This window comes from Cynoglossus semilaevis, chromosome 17, assembly GCF_000523025.1.
Source record: "Cynoglossus semilaevis isolate Cse_v1.0 chromosome 17, Cse_v1.0, whole genome shotgun sequence".
In the NCBI taxonomy this organism is placed as follows: domain Eukaryota; kingdom Metazoa; phylum Chordata; class Actinopteri; order Pleuronectiformes; family Cynoglossidae; genus Cynoglossus; species Cynoglossus semilaevis.
The window spans coordinates 9,558,403-9,576,938 of record NC_024323.1 but is presented as its reverse complement, the minus strand read 5'-3'; the positions used below and the strand labels follow the sequence as shown (position 1 = coordinate 9,576,938).

General features: G+C 40.3%; 1 protein-coding gene and 1 non-coding gene across 2 annotated transcripts; both read left to right on the top strand.

The window, feature by feature from the left end:
* The first annotated feature begins 87 nt into the window (after positions 1 to 87).
* On the top strand, positions 88 to 16,667 carry LOC103393116 (SH3 and cysteine-rich domain-containing protein 2). Its single transcript, XM_025064715.1, has 10 exons — positions 88 to 229; positions 1,695 to 1,789; positions 4,006 to 4,090; positions 6,818 to 6,933; positions 8,866 to 8,935; positions 9,154 to 9,242; positions 9,348 to 9,436; positions 12,166 to 12,217; positions 13,111 to 13,248; positions 13,429 to 16,667. Exons 1-10 carry the CDS (start codon positions 220 to 222, stop codon positions 13,525 to 13,527), a joined length of 843 nt encoding a protein of 280 aa, XP_024920483.1. The 5' UTR covers positions 88 to 219; the 3' UTR covers positions 13,528 to 16,667.
* A 1,541-nt stretch (positions 16,668 to 18,208) lies between these two features.
* Positions 18,209 to 18,280, top strand: trnat-cgu (transfer RNA threonine (anticodon CGU)). Its single transcript has one exon. It is a non-coding gene; the product is annotated as a tRNA-Thr (tRNA).
* Positions 18,281 to 18,536: the final 256 nt, after the last annotated feature.

Here is an 18,536-nt window from a genome sequence, read left to right as displayed (position 1 = left end):
CCGCCCCCTTCCCCCCCACTGCTGCCCGGCTCTCCCCTCATTGGCGAACGCTCGCCGTCCGTTTCACCTTCCCTCAGCCCCAACCCTTCCATCTCCTCCCACTCTCCCTCGCTCAGCCTTTCCCCCTCGCTGCCCGCCAAGCCTCCCTGTCCTCAAATTACTCACTGTTTTCAAGACCATGTTTTCCGCAAACCTACAAACTGCCAGCACTGCAAGCACATGATAGTCGGTAAGGGGCTCCGCCAATCCCTTCTTTATAAACCAAGGTTCAGCTGTGCCTTCGCAGGATTTTATTTACAGCTGTGTTTATCTTCCAGGAGCTCTGCACCTGATAAACCAGCGCTTACCCTTTTGTGATAGTTGTACACAGGAGCAGCCAGAATTCAAAAAAAGAAATCATTTGAACCAATAAATAAGAATGAAACTCAGTTTTATTTGCATTAAAAATATGAATGGCTAAACCAAACATAACTTAGCATTTATTTAAATTCTGCATCCAACCACTGGGTCTTAAATGCTGCTCTAGTTCCTCAATTGAATGCCATGGTATTAATGTAAAATACCAGGCAGTTTTACAGCCTTTCCCTGTTGTTGATTGCTGTGGTTCTATTGCCTAGCATGGAACCGAAGATGGTTTAATGGTTCGGTGTCCTCCATTGTGCAGGAAATTCACTCTTTTATTGAATTTAATAATGTGTTTGTGACAGAATCATTTCTTTTCTGATGACGTTTAGCGAAAAAAGCTCAACATTTTACTCAACAAAACAGAAATAGCTCAAGGAAACACAGCAAAAAACTCCGTAGCTACAGGTAAGCCAAAACAAAGCAAAGGGATAGCAAGAAAAATAGATCAAATTATATTACAAAAATATTACAAGTCAACCTGACAATAGTTAGCATTATTTGGATATTTATCAAAACTACTTAAACATTTACCCATGAACAGCTACAAAGTAAATGTAAAATTAGGCAGGACTCAACTGAAACCAACCAAAGAAGCTGATACAAAAAAGCTAATAGCTCAACTGTAACCAAAAAATTGCGAAATGACCTCATATGTCACAAAAATAGTTAAATATTAAACAAAACGTATCCAAAAATGATGAAGTTTAGTGAAGGACATACTGTAGCTACAAGCTTTGAGAAATAGCTACACGTTAGCCAATATTTGTACCAATATTTTTCTGTATTGTTGTGTACCAATACTCCTCGACCCTAACCTTCCTATCTCCTTCTTTCTGGATGCGGTGGGACTCAACCCAGTAATTCTCTTATTAAAAACAAAGTCCAATCAGCAGAGGATTTGTCAGTACACACCATTAATGAGTAGAACAACAGAAGCTAATTGCTCAGAGGTGTTTTATTACTGCTTCTCTTGAAAACCAAGATGAGAAGGCGGGAGATGACTCAATGCCAAATCCATCACGATTGAAATACCTCCAGCTGGTTTTCAGTCGCTCCACGATATTTTCAACGTGGAGCTGTTGATTATGTTAGTGTCAGCTATGTGAACAGTGCCAGCGTGACGAATCTGGGGCACCGCTTAATTACACTGTCGATCCGAGCCCAGAGAAACCTGCTTGTTATAAGGAGCCCTCCTGCGGTTGTGCCTGTTGTGATTCTGCAGACTGTCTGCAGTTCTTCGTGTCTCCGCCCTTTGCTCTCACTCTCCCTGTTTTTGTCTCTACCTGCAGGAAACTCCAAACAAGCTCTGCGGTGTAAAACCTGCAAGATGGCTGCTCACCTGTGGTGCACCTCTGAACTATCGCAGCAGCTGTGTCACGGAAAGGTACGAATCTGATAACCAGCTTATTCTCTGTCTGAGTCAGCAATCTAGAGCTAAATCAAAATATGCAAATGATTTCTAGAATGTCGCTGTGCTAATTGAACAAAATAAAATCACAACTCTTTCCAATTTCCCAAACGTCTGACCACTATATAAATAATATAACACTAACTCCTCTGAACAGAAAAACATTTTTGCGAATACATTTTTTTGCTACTCCTCAAAGATTCAATCTGCAAGAAGCTAATCGTAGCAGCTAGCAACACCCTGCTTCTTTGTAAACAAATTTCACTTCTGGGACCTAATGTGGAAAACATGACTGAGGCTGTGAGGTGTGTGAAAGAGTTTGACTCTCTGCCAAGGCAGATAAACACACACACAAAGTCATTTAGCCTTTTGACATTAGTTATTGTTCGCTTTGTGCCAAATATAGTGTGACAGTAAACCACAAGAAAAAATATCAGATATAAGAGAACACCATCCCTTCATTTTTGTGAATCTTCTGTTCCAACACGGATAAGGAATAAAAGCTCTAATTTCTACTCAGAATTTGAATTTCGTCTCCTTCCTTCCTCAAATTGGCCCATTTTAAAACCAGCAACTTGAAATGACCTGATATTGAAATTGTACCTCGAATAATTTAAGTATAAATGCTGCAACCATAGAAACTTAAACTCAAACCAGAATCGGTTTGAATTTAATTTTTTTTTTTTTCCTGCGCCTGAAATCATAATTTTTTTGTATTTTATCACATTATCTAACGTCCGGTGAAAAGAAAAGAAATTGCATTTTTGAAAAGAACATAAGTGAAGCAGCATCCATTATAACCCCCCCCCAAAAAAACAGTGGCTCATCATGTCACCTTGTGTAATGTGACTGAGTCAGCAGCATTTCATGTCCACTTAGCTGCTCAAGTCACTTTTAACTCAGAACGCAACCACACTGCAACCGTCAGTGGATGAGAATCAGTCGAATGGAGATGACTCATATGTCAAGTGCTGATAAAACACATCTGTAAATAACAGGAAGCTGTCGCCTGTCCATCATATACTTTTAAACTATTTAACATTTTAAATATTATAAATCCATAACTAGATGATTTTTTTTATCATTTTAAATTATTCACATGAGATTTTTTAGCCAAGTGTGGCTAACTTTTTGGAATCAGTCACGTTTCTTGGTAGGGGTGTGGAAATAATTGAAAATGCTCTTTGTATATTTTAATTTAATATTATATATAACCCTAATAATTGTACACATTTGCCTACTCCACCTTTTAATGATAGCTGCCTTGATGTAAATAAGGGCACGACTAAATGCAGCAGTCAGCGGTTATTTCAGACCCTGGCCGCGTGTTCGTCCCTCAGTGTGAGGCAGAGGACATTAGCATTCAGCGAGAGGTGAGACCTTATGAGAACCACTTGGAAAATTTTAAGACTTAAGACTTGGCCCTAGAGCGCAAAAAGAAAGTGGAGGCAAAATGATAAGGTCAGGAAGGAGGTAAATGTCACCCGGCCTGTATCTGTACATCTTTATCTGACGGAAAGGTGAGACGTGGCACATGATTGGCACGTTCGGTTTGTTTATGTGACCTTAAAGAAGATTTTGAAAAATGGCTTTTTAATAGGACTAATATAACGTTAGCTCAATTTATTTAGCATATTCAGGTTAAGGCGGTCCATGAGTTTATTTATAGGTGAAATGGTCCTCGGTCTGTTGAAGTTTAAGACCCGTCGTCTTGACCCAGTAGGAATAAACAACAGGCCGATTTGCAAGCTGTGCAAAGACAAACTGTCTTTGCCGAAACACTTAGCGTGCTTAATTCAGTGTAAAATGTCATTTGCGTGGCCCCACACACTTGGACACACACACATTAGCACACACAAAATAACAAAAACAACCACACAGTCACACACCAAATGTGTCCGTGCCTCTTTGTAAGCAGCACACAGGCAAGTGCCTGAGTGAATTCATTGGTCCCAATTAGCGGCGAAGAGATCTAACACTTTGCTTTCATTTGTAACTTGATTTTGCAGCACTGGAGTGTGTGTCTGTGTGTACGTGTGCCAGCCTTGATGTGCTTCACAGTCACTAATTTGTTCTCCATTACTGTTCACTTCATGGAACCCGTTCCCTCATCAGCCCAGACCTATCAAAGGAAGCAGTGAAAACAGAAAAAAAAAAAAAACCTCATTACTCTCTCTGCTCTCCTTCATTAGCCTGGCGTGTTCAAGCGAAACTTCAGCTCACCAATGCTTGTCAATGACCAGCTGACTGTCGTCAAGGAAGTTCAACCGAGCCAAGGTGAGAACGCTTCCAGTGCCCGGTGTTATGTGTGTGTCCTGGGGTGAGTGCTAATGTGCTTTTTCGGTTTGGTTTGTGCTTCGGTTTCGTCTTGTTGCTCCTGTCTGGCCATTTTTCAGGATATTTTAAGACTTTTGTTCGCCTGTGTGTTGTGATAAAACCAGAAATGTCTCCATCTCACTCGACAACCTGAGGCAGGCAAAGTGAAAAAAATAAAAAAATGAGCGAGAACAATTCCAGTTTCAAAGAAGGCTGTTGGACAGAATAAATATTTATAAAAGCCTGCTGTTTATGTTTTTATATCTGTGTTTATAGCCTGTTTGACCGAGGGAAGGTAGTAAATCACTGCCTAGCTTGCATGTTTAGAGCTTGGTAAACACTGAAATGCTGCCTATTCTCAGATCCGCCTGAGTGTAAACTCCCTGCATCACGACATCAAAATGTATTTCATAAAATAACTAAAGAGATCAGTAATTTGTGGAGTAATTGCCTTGTCTAATTAGACACATCATTTCAAAATTACTTATTCATTTCCAACATCTAATTTATCCTTTATTACGGTTTTAAACAATGGTAAAATTTGAGTCCAGACACTTTAAATCAGATAACACAAAGGATAGCCATCAACTAGGCAATATTAGATGATATACCAAATGAAAGTACTGAAAGTATTAGTCATGATAAGAAAATTACATAAAAAGTCATGAAAAATACATCAAAAAGAGACAAATTTATATGAAAAGCAGGACTAGACTAAAAAGTAATAACACATTTTTTCAACAAGCTATAATTGTTTATATTTTTTATATATGTTTTCTTAAAAATATATATAACTACACATACTGAAAAAATACTGACGCCATTAAAAAATGCAATATATGTAGCCTAATTAATTGAACAAAGTAACCTATAGTTGAGAAGATCGCATTAAGATTTTCACAAAACAGCTTTTGTTGGCTAAGAGTTACATAAATCTAGTTATTTTGATCTCTGATGTTGAATCTCGTGTCAATAGTGACTCACCTTTTTCCATGGTAGGTCACGGAAAGATACATTAAGAGAGAATTTTATTTAAAGATCTTCTATGCAGAGGATGCAGTGTCATGTTGCATAACTCGGTCCTGTCGCGATGAATCTGGGTTAGCGCCTCTTCATGTCACTTCCTCATTTATCTATGAATCAGGGTGCAATTGACCTACAGTTTCGTCATCAACCCCGAGCTCAACAACATGATGCCTGGGACACTGCCAGGGTCCGCTGAGTCTGCAACCTGCCAAACTCTCAGTCGCACATTTCACTGTGTCCTTGTTATTACGCTAACAAAAGGTTCGGCCCGGAATGCAGAGCTGCTGTTAATGTAAATGTAATGTTGTGGGGAAATTTTCGATTTTAGAAGATGAGAAAACTTTACTTTGATTTCCAGTGTATCTGGATTTAGCATTGAAGATGGATAACTAAGACGGATAAGTACATTAGTATGGCGATCGGTCATGAAGGAGGTAGGAAAGTATTTATCTGGCGGTAAGGTAGCTAGGTAGCTACTACCTAGCTACTTGACCTGAGTAGTCAATAGGTAACAAATAGACATAGTTAGACAGCTGGGTACAGTGGTGTAGCAAAATGTACAAAATTTCAAAAGAGTTTTTGTTGTGGCAGGCAGATAGCCACATATATTTAAGGGTGGGGATGTAATTAGTTAGGTAAGTTCAGTAAATTAGGTTAAAAAGTACATAGAAAATAGGCTAGCTAGCTAGGTATCAATGTACAGTATATATGAAGGTAGGAAGGAGATGAAGTACATAGGAATATACTGTATGCTGTAAAGTATGAACTCTGCTCCTTGCAACAAAAGTGAACATTGATTTAAATGAACAGACAGCCATTATACAACTGAAGCAATAGAAAGATATTATTTTTATTAATTACATTTTTTTAATTCTTTTTTTCCTCCAAGTTTTGACAAGAAATTGTTCTACAGTAACCTTGGTACGCTCGCTTTTATGTTAGGAGATTAAGAAAACGTCTTATTTGCTATAAAAAAAAGGAGTTTTTCAGTCGAACAGAGCGAAGAGCCTCTTTATTATGTGTCTGCAAATGCATTCATATAAAGATTGTTGCAAAAATTAAATAACGTAGAGAAACAATCCACGTCCAAAGACACTGTTCTTATCTCAAAACATTTCGCACACTTGTTTTCGTGAGCTGTTGGACACTGGTGTTGTCAGTACGACAAAGTGTTTTTGTATCTCCTCCTCGCAGACACAAATAAAATCATCTTGCCCCTGCAGAGAAATCTTTTTACCTCCGGCTCAAAGAGCACTGAATTAAATACAGGCCAAAAAAGAGAGGACATCTTATTTCCGACTTCAGAAATTCTCTGTTATCAAATGAAATGTGCCACTGAGGCGTTTTCTGAGGATTTGCTATCTTATTTCTCCTCCTTCTCTCCCCAGCAGCTCACTCTGACCATTAAGATGTGTCACGTTAACCAGTAAATGCAGAAGAGAATCAAAGTTTGTAAATGGACTGGAACTTTATGATGTCTTGTTAACTTCTGGCCGCTGCGGCTCCGTGTTCGAAAGTGGGTCGCTTTGGTCCTGTGCTCACTGTGTTACCCACTTTAGTTATATTTAGACCCTCTGGTTCCTGCAAATAGGCAGTGGCACCACAATTATGACGGCTGGTTTTTAGGACTCAAGTCTTATGAATGTGTGTGTATGGTTTCAGAGGCTGTGCGGACGCGCGTCGACCCCGTGTACGCAGCTTTGCGTTATGGGACGTCTTTGGCACAGATGAGCCGCTCCAGTTTTGGCAGTTTGTCGGAGTCACCGACGCGAAGCCTGGTATGACATCTATGACTGTTTAGGTGGACGTGGGCCCGAGTTGGCTGATGTAGATATACACAGGTTTTACAGCACGCTCCTTCTGTATCCATTAGATACAGAAGTTCACCCGCTGTCATCGTGCACGTTTGGGTTTCCTAATACTGCACTCATGTACGCATCACGTTAACTCTTGCAGGTAGACACGCCCTGTTTGGTGCTATCAACCTTTAGCTGACCAGCAGCTGTCATGAGACTTTGTTCTTGGCATAGGCCAGATAGACTGTCGCTGAGTGCGCCATCTGCTGGAAATGGCGATGCTGTAATTACCATAGGAAATGTGGAGGGTGGCCACAGCAGAATCTCACCCAAGGAAGCAGAAAGGTTATGGTGACCGGGACCATGGTTATAAAGCTGGAATTTGACTATTAACCGTTTATGACCCTCCAGCAGGATTAACAGGATTAAACATAAATATGAAATAAAACAAAGACACTGAAACGTTGTATGGCTCTGAAATGCCTGAAACATTTATAGGTGGAACATTATGTGAGACAGTTTCTATTTTCTAATACGTGTATATGAAGGAACTTTTTTAGATCCATATTCTGATGCCAGATATGCGTGGTGATGCACTTGGCACTGCAGTTCTGGGCGGCCATTAAAATAACTCAGAGCTGATATTCACCAATCGTCCATAAGGATATGGCCACTGACATGTAAAGAGAATGACGCTAATTGTCTCTTAGTCCTGGCAGCAAGTAAACATTACGTCATCATATGTTGGGAAATGGGCAAGAGTAAATTGGCAGCAAGTAAACATTACGTCATCATTGTTGGAGATAACGTATGTTGGGAAATGGGCAAGAGTAAAGAGCCAACTTGTGATGATGCTACACGACTGCGTCAACGCAGCCAACAACAGCTGTTGATTGAAGGGAAGCTGAAATTATGTCCGACTGGAGTGAAGACGTTGGTTATTTCTGTTGTCACTTTAAAAAAAGGTGATTGGTTTTTCAGACACAAGTGTCAGGTTTCTCTAATTGCTTCCACTGATTGGCAAAGAAGAGCTCTGAGCTTCAGGAACACCTACAGTGCCCTCTGCTGTGTTAGCCTAAGAACTACTTTGGACAGCCTGACGCGTGGGTTTGTCCATCGTGGAAGCTTGGTGTGTGTGTGAGTGCAGTATTAGAAACGTGCCGTGCTTAAACATAAATAATCCTCATCAGTGATTCCATCGCATTCACAGGCAGAGATGATCGGATCGACAACAAAGCCACAGAGCTGATCTAAAACATGGGGGCGTTGACATTTTTTGGATGGAGCAGGGACCCCCTACTGCACATTAAATGAATTGCATGCATAAGCCGCAGTCGGCCCCCTGCCTTTTCCAACGTATTACATTCTCTGTAGTACTAGCGTCACTGCTGTGCATGAACCTGCCTGTTATCGTGTATACAACAATACAATTTACAGCAATACATATATATTACAATTCATGAAAATGTGTAACGTTTATGACCCCCTTGCAGTACCGCTTGTGACCCACAAGGGGTTAAGACCACCTACTGTATATATATATATAGATGTATACTGCCTACCCTATTCATACTGTACACCTCTGTTATAATGAAAATGTATGAGTGGGTTCTATTGAAGTATTCTTGCAGTCGTGGAGACTGGAGAACTGGAGCCACGCCTTTTTTCCCCTGATATCCAGTAATTGGACACCAGGGCATCATGGATGAGTTGTGCTGTTTTTACCTCATTAAACACATTTTCCTGATTTCCAAAATTCACATAGTGGCACAGACCAACAACACTGGGTCACGTTAGGACAGTGAGATCTGCCGGTGTGTGTGTGATGTACAGTGTGAAGGAGGCAGAGGAAGAAGAGTATTAACCTCCTGTCATTGACCTTTGACCCCACTTACTTTTCTCTGCTCTGATAAGGGTGAGGGAGGTGAGGAGAGGCAGCAGAGACAGAGCAGCATGGAGGAAGAGATAACTCAGGAGACGGGGGGTAAACACTGCTGTTTGTCCGTCTCTCCACCCGTGTGCATACGCATATGTGCTCTGTGCTCATGTTTATGTGTGTCGTCGGCGCCTCTGCTGTGTTGCCTATGCATGTCCGTCTGTGTGAAAGGTTTACTGTGTCTGCCTGAGGGAAAAGTGAAACTAAATTACATGTGTGCGTACATACGTGTGAGTGCTGACGCGGTTTTTCCCCACCACCTCCAGATGCGGCTGTTCCCGATCCTGAGTTAGAGAAGGAGGAGGACGAGAGCGGCGTCCAAGCACAGACACCTGCGGAGGAGAGCGGCGTGAAGGTTCTGCTCCGTTTCATTTGACTCCCGCCCCTTTTGTTTTGTTCCTTTTCCAGAAGCGAATAGCTCGGTCTCACTGCCTCTGTCCCTGCATGTCCCCGTGTCCAGGTGCCCAAGCGCATTGAAGTCCACTCCATCCACACCTATGTAGCACTCTACAGGTTTATGCCTCAGGAACAGAACGACCTGGAACTACAGTGAGTCAAGGCGGAAGCAAAATAACTTCACGCACGCACATTGAAAATTCTGTGAATTAGTTTTGTGGATTGTTTTTTTTTTTTTTTTGTCCTGGCTGCAGGATGACAATGTCCCCACCATGTGTAGAGGATGGTGCTGGGGTGCCCTTAAGGATGACTAATTATAAACTCAGCTCTCGTCAATGTCCCAGCATAGAGCTTGTGACTGAGCTGTGTTCTCAGCAGGGGAGAGGATAAAAGACACTGAACAACTGAGAGATGAGAGGGCAGACTGGCATAGGAGGAGGAGGAGGAGGAGGAGGAAGGAGGCACAGGCACAGAAATGAAGATTATCATAGACGGGAAGAATGTAGAGGGCAAAATATAGAAAAGAAAGGAAGGATAGAACTGGGTAGAATAAGGGCAGTGTGTGTGCGTGCGTACGTGTGTGTGTGTGTGTTTGTGTCAGAGGACGACTCTCACACAGGTAGATCCATGCACTTATTAATGTGTTAACTGCCATCTGTGCTGCTTGCTGCACAATAGTTAACATAGTAGACACTGAAAAAATAACGCGTCTCCGGTGCTCCATAAAATATTGACCTGCAAAAGATCATGAAAGTCTATAACTAACTATAACTAACTATGTCAGTTTGTATCTAAACACTGTAAGATCTGATTTGATTGATCTAACACCATAGTTTATCCATCTTTGTTTTACCTCTGGGGTCAATGCTTTGATGGAGCTAAAGGCCAATCCCATCCAACACTGACGGAGACTGAAGGTCCAGGCGGCGCAGACAGTTAGCCTTCCGCCGAGTCCACATACAAGGACAAAGAGTGATTTATATTCATGTGCCGACGGTGGAGCAAGGGTCTCAACTCCAATTATCACAGGGGTAATCAGTGTCCACTGTGGATGGAGGAGGAGGAGGAGGATTTTTTTTTTGTTTTTGTTTTTAATCATCTGTGCAGAACGTTGCATCATCAACCAAATTAAGTCATGTCTGGTTGTGTCATGTCTAATGATTATTCTAATCAGCAGACGGTGCTGACCTGTCGTTTAATTAATCTTCATTTAGTCCCAAATCTGTGAGTAATCCAATACGCTTTTGAAGTCAGGAAAACAGCTCTTGGTTGTTTAAAGCAGGGGTCCTCAACCCAAATCTGGCACCGGTCCGTGGGTCGTTCGGAACAGGGTCAGAGTGGGCCACAGCAATTTAAAGGAAGTGTAATCATTTTCATTTAAAGGTAATAATAATGTCTTTCAAACTTCAATACAAACAGGATAAAATCTAAAAAAAAAAATTATTATTTTTCGAATAATGTCTTTCAAACTTCAATACAAAGGATAAAATCTAAAAAAATATATATATTATTTCAGAAGTAGAAGGAAGTGTCGGAATGACCGCCATTTATCTCTCTGGAATTTGCTTCCCCATCTTCCTCATGACAGGGCAGTGTTCCTACCAGCTATTCATAGCTCAACGGTCGGCTACCACTAGAGTAGACGTGTTGCTTTAAATTAGTAGGAGCTTCGACCAAGGAGATGGAGAGATGCTACAGGTTGTTCAGTTACTGTATGAATGTTCTTGATTATGAACAACCAGTGTTGCTGCTATAGTTGCTATATAAAAGTTATAGCTGCTGAACAGAGGTAATATTTGAACTGTATGAGTGTCGTGCTACTCTGTGAGTATACAGGACCGTTGTTTTACTGATCATGTAGGACAAGTGTGTGCGTAGACACCCAGAGGACACAATGTACAGGAGTCAAAGTGGAACAGCAGCTTCTTCCTGTATATCTGGGACAGGAAGTGCACGTGTGTGCACTGTGTACTTGTACTACTTCTTGTAAGTTTTTAGGCGATTTTGTAATGTTCTAAAGCTTTGAGTTTCTTGTTGAAATGCTAACCTGCCCCACAGTGACCCCTTAGTGAGACAGAAAAACAGATTGTAGTGGCTGAATACCTGAAAGGAGATGTTTTGGTTAAACAGAGAGGTGCCCACCCTCTGACCCTACGGCAGGATGTTTTTTTCATTTTCATTTTCTATTTTCTATTTCTATTTTCTTTCACTTTTTTATTTTCAAATTCTATCAAGTGGGCCGGATTGAAACACCAGACGGACTGGTTTTGGCCCACGGGCCGTATGTTTGACAACCCTGATTTAGAGTGTCCGATCTTAGCATGGCTGAGGGAGGAATCTGGAGGACCTGGAGAAAACCCATGCACATTGTGCACCGATGTCTGTAACTTCTTAAACTTGACTTGTGTTATCAAACTTACTATAAATTGAAAACATAAATTGTTAATAATAATTTCTAATCAGTGGTTGAATTGCATCAAGGATCATTAGCAGTAAAACATACTATTTAGTTCCTGGATATTTTATATTCATTTCTATTTATCTGTTGATCAAATCAGAGTATAAACTAGGAGAGTTGCCTTTGAGTTGTAGCATTCTTATCACGCAGGCCAGGTTAGCCACAGCTCAGGTCCCAGCATCATCATGTCAGGAGGAGCCACAGAGGTCTGACCTCCCATACACCTCATTACTTTGGTACCAGATCTGTCTGGTCTCCAGAGGACCAATATTTCAACCTCTCTCTAGCTTCATATCTACGACTACATCCCCTTGTCTTTGCTCTCCACAGTCAAGTGTCCATTTTACTTTTCACTGCTTTCACTCATATTTTTTTTACTCCTTCTTTATCTTCTCCTGAATCGTCTCGTGCTGTTGTCTTTCAGTCCCGGTGATCGGGTGCAGGTCACAGACGACTCCAATGAAGAGTGGTGGAAGGTGGGTAATGAATCATTTGCAAACATCTATGCACGACCATGATCATGTATTTAAATGCATTTGATTTGTTTCTGGTTGGGAGGGAGTGGGAGGTTCTGCCTGTATTATGACCATGTGTTCATTCAAATCTTTATTAAGCCTTTAATTCACAGCAGCTGCTCGGGGTTTGTCAGTCATGAGGAGGAAGGCGGCCACAGACCAAAATAGAAAACAATTTCCCCCAAAAACCACTTTAACATAATGAACTTGACTAGTGTTAGGGTCTTCAAGGGGTTTTTAATGAGTCTGAAATGAGCTTTATTCAACCTCAGTCTACATTTGTGTGTGTGTGTGTGTACACGTGCATCAGCTGTATTAATACAATCACATTTGCCTAAATGTGAAATGTAATAAGTGCAACTGCTTAGAGAAACTGTGAAAGACAAAGTCGACGATGATGTGCAGTCCATTCCCTGCTTCACTGTAAGAGACTTGTCAATATCACGCAAAAAAAGATACATGATGAAAAATGGCTGCATCAATCACATCCATCCATCATATACTGCACCAGAAATATGAGAATATTTGTCTCTGTCATTTAAACACGAGACTCCTAACTGATAGAAGATGAGTTTGCAAGACATGTCTTGTTGCACATATTTCTTCCTGCTAGAAAACACCAAGGAACAAGCTTAGCAATTTGTCCCTTGACTAGCTAAGCATTAGCCTAGTACATCACAAGACAATTATTGAGAATAACTGCAAGTCCAGTAGTTGCATAAACGTATCAATATGTGGATTTGATACATGGGCCTGTTTAGTTGAACAAAATGTTGATGAGTACATCAACACTCATAGGAATTGAAGAAAGACTTCCTTTAACATTCTTTAACTATTCTCCACGTATTTCCCAGGGGAAGAGTGGAGACAGGGTCGGCTTCTTCCCTGCCAACTTTGTCCAAAGGGTGCGGCCGGGCGAGAGGGTGTGGCGGGTCACCCAGAATGTTTCTGGCAGCAGGGAGAGAGGACACATGGCCGTCAGGGAATCTCAGGTACAAGAATCTTATCGTGTCTTGAATTTGTTCTCTGACATTAAGACATTCAAACAAAGATGTCGGCATCCAGTTGCATCATTTTCTGAAAATGTAGTCAGGTCTGCTTCAGGCAATTCTCTTGAAGTGATCTTAACATTTCGCCTAAATCCCAACGCTGACTGTGCCTCATCCATTCAGATCTGTGTTGGGAAACAAGAAGATGGAGAGATGTTCTTGAAACTGAGCAGCGGGAAGAAGAGAGGACTGGTCCCGGCTGACTCCATAGAAGAAATCTGAGCCCTTTTTCAACATCTACTCTACCTCCCCTAGAGGTGCAGCCATCTTTAAAACTTTACCACATCCACCCGTTTTCTTGCCTCGTCCACTCTCACTTTGACACGACAGACCCGGCCCGACCACCAAGAAAGACAGAGAGAAAGTGACCAGCTCTGCTGAGATCTACTGTAGGAACTGTTGTCTCGAATAACATTAACCGTTCTTGTCTATTTATAGGTTTTTTCGAGTTGATCTGCTGTAAATGTATCTTCAACCGGAAGAACTGACTTTCAGAACACAGCCCAAGTTTCTACTGACTAAAGGAGGACAGTAGCTGTGTTCTCTGTCATCCCCCGTTTCTGTCAGTAGCCACTTATTGTTTGTACTCACTCCCTAAGTCTCATGGCTGTGTGCTCATGTCCCTCGGAGACTGGGAGACAGCTCCATGTGAACTCCAGTGGTACGTACGACACAACACTGGCCTCAAACAACTGCTGCCTGCCAGACCAAGAGCCGAGACTCACAGAAGAGTGAGATGAAAGAAGTCAAGCAAGTGCAAACGAAAAACTTCTGAGGCGCCAGTCTGATTTCGAAGTGCGTTTGCCAACTTCTGAGGGCAGAACTGGGATCGAGAAAAACTAGTCGCTGTGAGGATTGTTTTCAGGACTTCAAGACTGCGTTGAAAATATGGGGTAGAAAAATATGTTACCCCCATTAAACTCTTTCTTTCCATGTATTGTGGAGAATTAAAAATTATATATATTTTGATCCAGTTTTTCGGAAAAAAATAAAGACATGGAGTTTTAAAGAGATGAATAAATTAAATCTAATAGTGAGTGTTCTGTCTACAACTCTGTTTCTGTAAGGTTTTTACATCTGTACGTCCTCTTTTAAACCCGAACACAGTCAGGCCGGTCAGAAGTTCAATCTTTGTTGCGTTGTTATTGACACTCGGAGAGATCTGTCACAGCCCTCCACCTCCACCGCTCTCCTGCTTTTTCCTCTTGCTCTTCTTCAGACAGCAGCCAGTGCTGAAAAGGCAGCAAAGCGTTAGATAACAGCAGATAAGATAATGACAGCATTTCATGGAGATAAAGCCACAGCTTTTGTTGTGATTTTATAAACCGTTAGTCTGGAAATACCCAAGGATTTCTGGCCCTCTGTCATTGTCGCAGAGATCAGGTGTGTGTATAGAACAGGCAGAACATTTTCAATAGAAAAGTCAAGCCATATGTTTACTAATGAACGAGCACTTGCATTTTAAAAGTGAGATCTCCATTTTATTACTTCCTCTCCTGCAGCTTAAAACCATTTACATGTATAAAAAAATATATTATACTTCAAAACAGGTTACTTGTATGTGAACATATATTGAGTGATTGGTGCAGCCAATGTATATGTATGTGTGGCTTTATTTCCATGGAACACTGCAGTGCTAAATAGGTAGGATTCAGTGTATGATGTGTGTGTGCAGATAGTGTTGTACCCATGGGCTCACAAGTCACTGTTAATCAAACATCAGCCTGTCACTTCCATCATAGTGTTCACTGTCCTTAAAACAATCAAGTTTGACATAAGGTAATTATGGAGTTTAATCCAATGATATGAAGTATCGCCTCATGGTGGAGCCAGTAGAGATAAAATCGGGGTTGACCATGACCCAGGTTCTCGGACCCAATTTGTTTTGTCATTTGGCTAGTCAAAGAAAATGATGGTGTCATAAAAAAGACTGAGTCGGGCAATTGAAAAGATGAGTGGACGGAAGTGATCATTTCTCAAAATAAAATACCAGGCTTTTAGTCTTTTCTACGCCATCTATTGGGGGAATGCAGGCAATGCAGTGATAAATATAGAAGTATACAGAAGTATAATGATGATATAAATTAATAACGTATTTTTACAAGTTTGACTGGCCGGATTAAAAAGCCAAACGGGCCCATTCGGCCCCCGAGCCATAGTTTGTCTACCCCTGATCCAGACTAAGGGGTTAAAGAAAACATTTTCCTTTTTGTGCACTCAGTATCAAATGATCCTCGAACTCGGAGGAGTTCCCTGTTCACCCATGCTTTAGATGATATTTTGGCATCTATCACCCTGAGAAGACTTATGGGAGTCATGGGCAATACATTTCCACAACCAGGCTATTAAAAAGCTGAAAACTGAAATATATTTCTTTAAATTTAAAGGCTTAATAAACCAAATGTACTTCTTCTAACATTTTTCTAACATTTCTTCTATCATTATCATCCTCATTTTGCCCTAGAAAAAGGGGTCTTTTTTTCCGAGAGAAAGAAATTTATAATTTTGAAATACTTGATTACTCTGTTACAGTTTAATTTAATGTATATAAAAATACAAGTGTCATTTTCAGCCATATCTCATGTGCACTTCACCATCAGAAACATCATGAGTCTGTTTGATTTCAGGGTTCTACGGTTTTAAAGCAATGGGGATGTACAGAATCACAACTTATCTAGAAAAATATCTGGGCTTTCAAGCGGAACTGGATTTATAATATTACATACTGTATGTGACAGTAATGTTTGTTTATCTTGTACTCGTACTTTAGTTTCATGTAGCATAGGATGTTCACTCTTTTAAGGTTTTAACATGTCAACTGTGTTTGTATGTTTCCAGAGGCTCAGGATTCCTCAATAAAAAAACCTTTATGAAACACTGTGTAGCATCTTAATGTGCAGCAGGTCACATGACGTGTACACAGAATGCAGTTCATGATTTTTGTGTCTTTATTTATTTTCTTTTTTCGCAGTTGCAATTACACAGGGTCGGGAGATGGCAGGGAGCACCCTGTAATAACACACAATTTAATGGCAGGAACAGTGGTGTCCATGCATAACACACCATCTAAAAAAATACACTGCTGTGCACAAAATGACAGTCTAATCACAGCCGCAGTATAAAAAGCATGTACTTAAGGGGGAGTAGTTTAGGACTTTTTGGTTCATCGCACTCAGCCGGGTAAATAAAAAATATACGGATGTTTATTTACCATAAAGTACAACTATCAAATCAAACGAAGCAAATGGCAGGTAATAGCTGTATATTTTAATGTTCATTGACTTGATCGTCACGGATAACTATTACCGAATACATCTGTCCATTTTATATTCAATATTAAAAAGGCTATTTTCACTGAAGAGTTTTCCATTTGAAGGCTGAAAAACAGTTTTTTAGACCAATGTTTTTCATGTAAATAAAGTCACTGGATGATGTTTTTTCAATCTCATGCACACAAGCAGCTAATCTAATTTCCATTCCACTCCAGGAAAGATCTGTAGCCTCTCGGCTTCTGCTAATGATGCTAATGTGTGTGGTTTCCGGAGGGCTGTAAAACTCTTCTCTTAGTCGCAGTTAATATTCCTAAGAAATTATGTTTTTAAGAAATAAAGAAACCATGTAATTAATTAAAATAATCTTCATAGTTTTTACAACAGTATGTAAAGCCCATGGATTAGACTGGAATAGATTTGCTTAAGCAAATACCTTTCAATGTTATAGAAATGTAATGCCACATATAAATGTATACACATTTCATGCTACATTGAAACATTATTAAGTAAGTGATCTTGAGATTCATCCACAGACTCTAATTTATGGTTTTTCACCAGCACACGCACAACATTAGGAGAATCACAACAATGAACTGACCAGGGCATGAAAATGAGTGACTGCCTCTTTTACAAAATCTCAGTTTCTGCCAGAATGTGTGACACAGTCTGAGTCATGGTGAGAGCAGATGCAAGAAAGTGGCTGCAGTGGAAGTGATCAAAACTATTTCACAGATTTCCTAATCACTGTAAAACTGTAATAGGATTCAGTCATGTATAAATGGATGATAATTAAGTTTGCTTCTTTTGGTACATTTTTGAAGTAGCATTTCAACCTCAAGGCAACACGTTTTTACTTTGGCCTTCACGTTCATCTCAGCAGTTTGTTTTTGTTTACTTTAATAAACTAAAGCCAGAATCTTGATTTGAGGATTGGTCGAGGAGGCAGCTCAGTGTCACCGACAACAGCAGCTGCTGCAAACCTACATTAACACTTGACAGTGATGTCTGTCTGCTGTGACTCCGTGCACACTGGGATCTTTTGTGTGAATGAAACTTTGCCAGCTGTGGAGAGCATTGTTGAAGACTGTTCTCTGTCTCTTGTAGTCCCCTCATTTCATTTTTGGAGTTCTGAAACTTTTTTGCACTGACTTTTCAGTCTTTCAGTGTTCATTTCATGTCTGAAGGATTGCCTTTTCTATTACATATCCCTCTCAGAAATGGACTGAATAGAAAAGAAAAATCATAGATCACCGAAATCCCCTCTATCACAGGTACCTGGACACTGATTCCTCTGTAAGACCAGATCTGTTTCAGAAAAAGAAATATATATATTACATATGTATAGAATATATTAATGTGATATTTCCCAGAACATCTTTAAAGATTTTTCAGTTGGTACTTCTAAAGTGACAATGATCTACCTGGGTTAAATCTTTATTTTTACCCCATATTCTAATGACTTCAACTTAAAGGAGTCATCCAGGGTTGCTTGGTCTGGACAGTAGTTCAAAGTCAATGTGTTTAGGTGAAGCAGTGTTGAAATATTTCAACATCAGTCAATCTACTTTTATATTGGCCCTACATGGTCGGCACGTTTCCACCAATTGGCTACGATTGCTGAGCATAAGCATGGCGCGGTGGCCAAGTGGTAAGGCGTCAGTCTCGTAAACTGAAAATCACGGGTTCAAATCCCGTCCGTGCCTTCATGGTTTATGTAACTATATATGTTTTTTTCTTTCTGTCTTATAATACTCACGTCAGAAAGATACTTAATAGAATATTCTGTTTACTTTAAAGTTTGGTACAATGAGGGATTCTAAAATTCAGAAGTTTAAATAAGTCAATTGTTGCCATTCTGTGTTTCAATTAATCTTTTCATCTTTTAGTATTACTAACATTTGTATAACTAATGACAAATGTCACATACCATACAGGTGATAGGCTTTTTTATTTTATTTT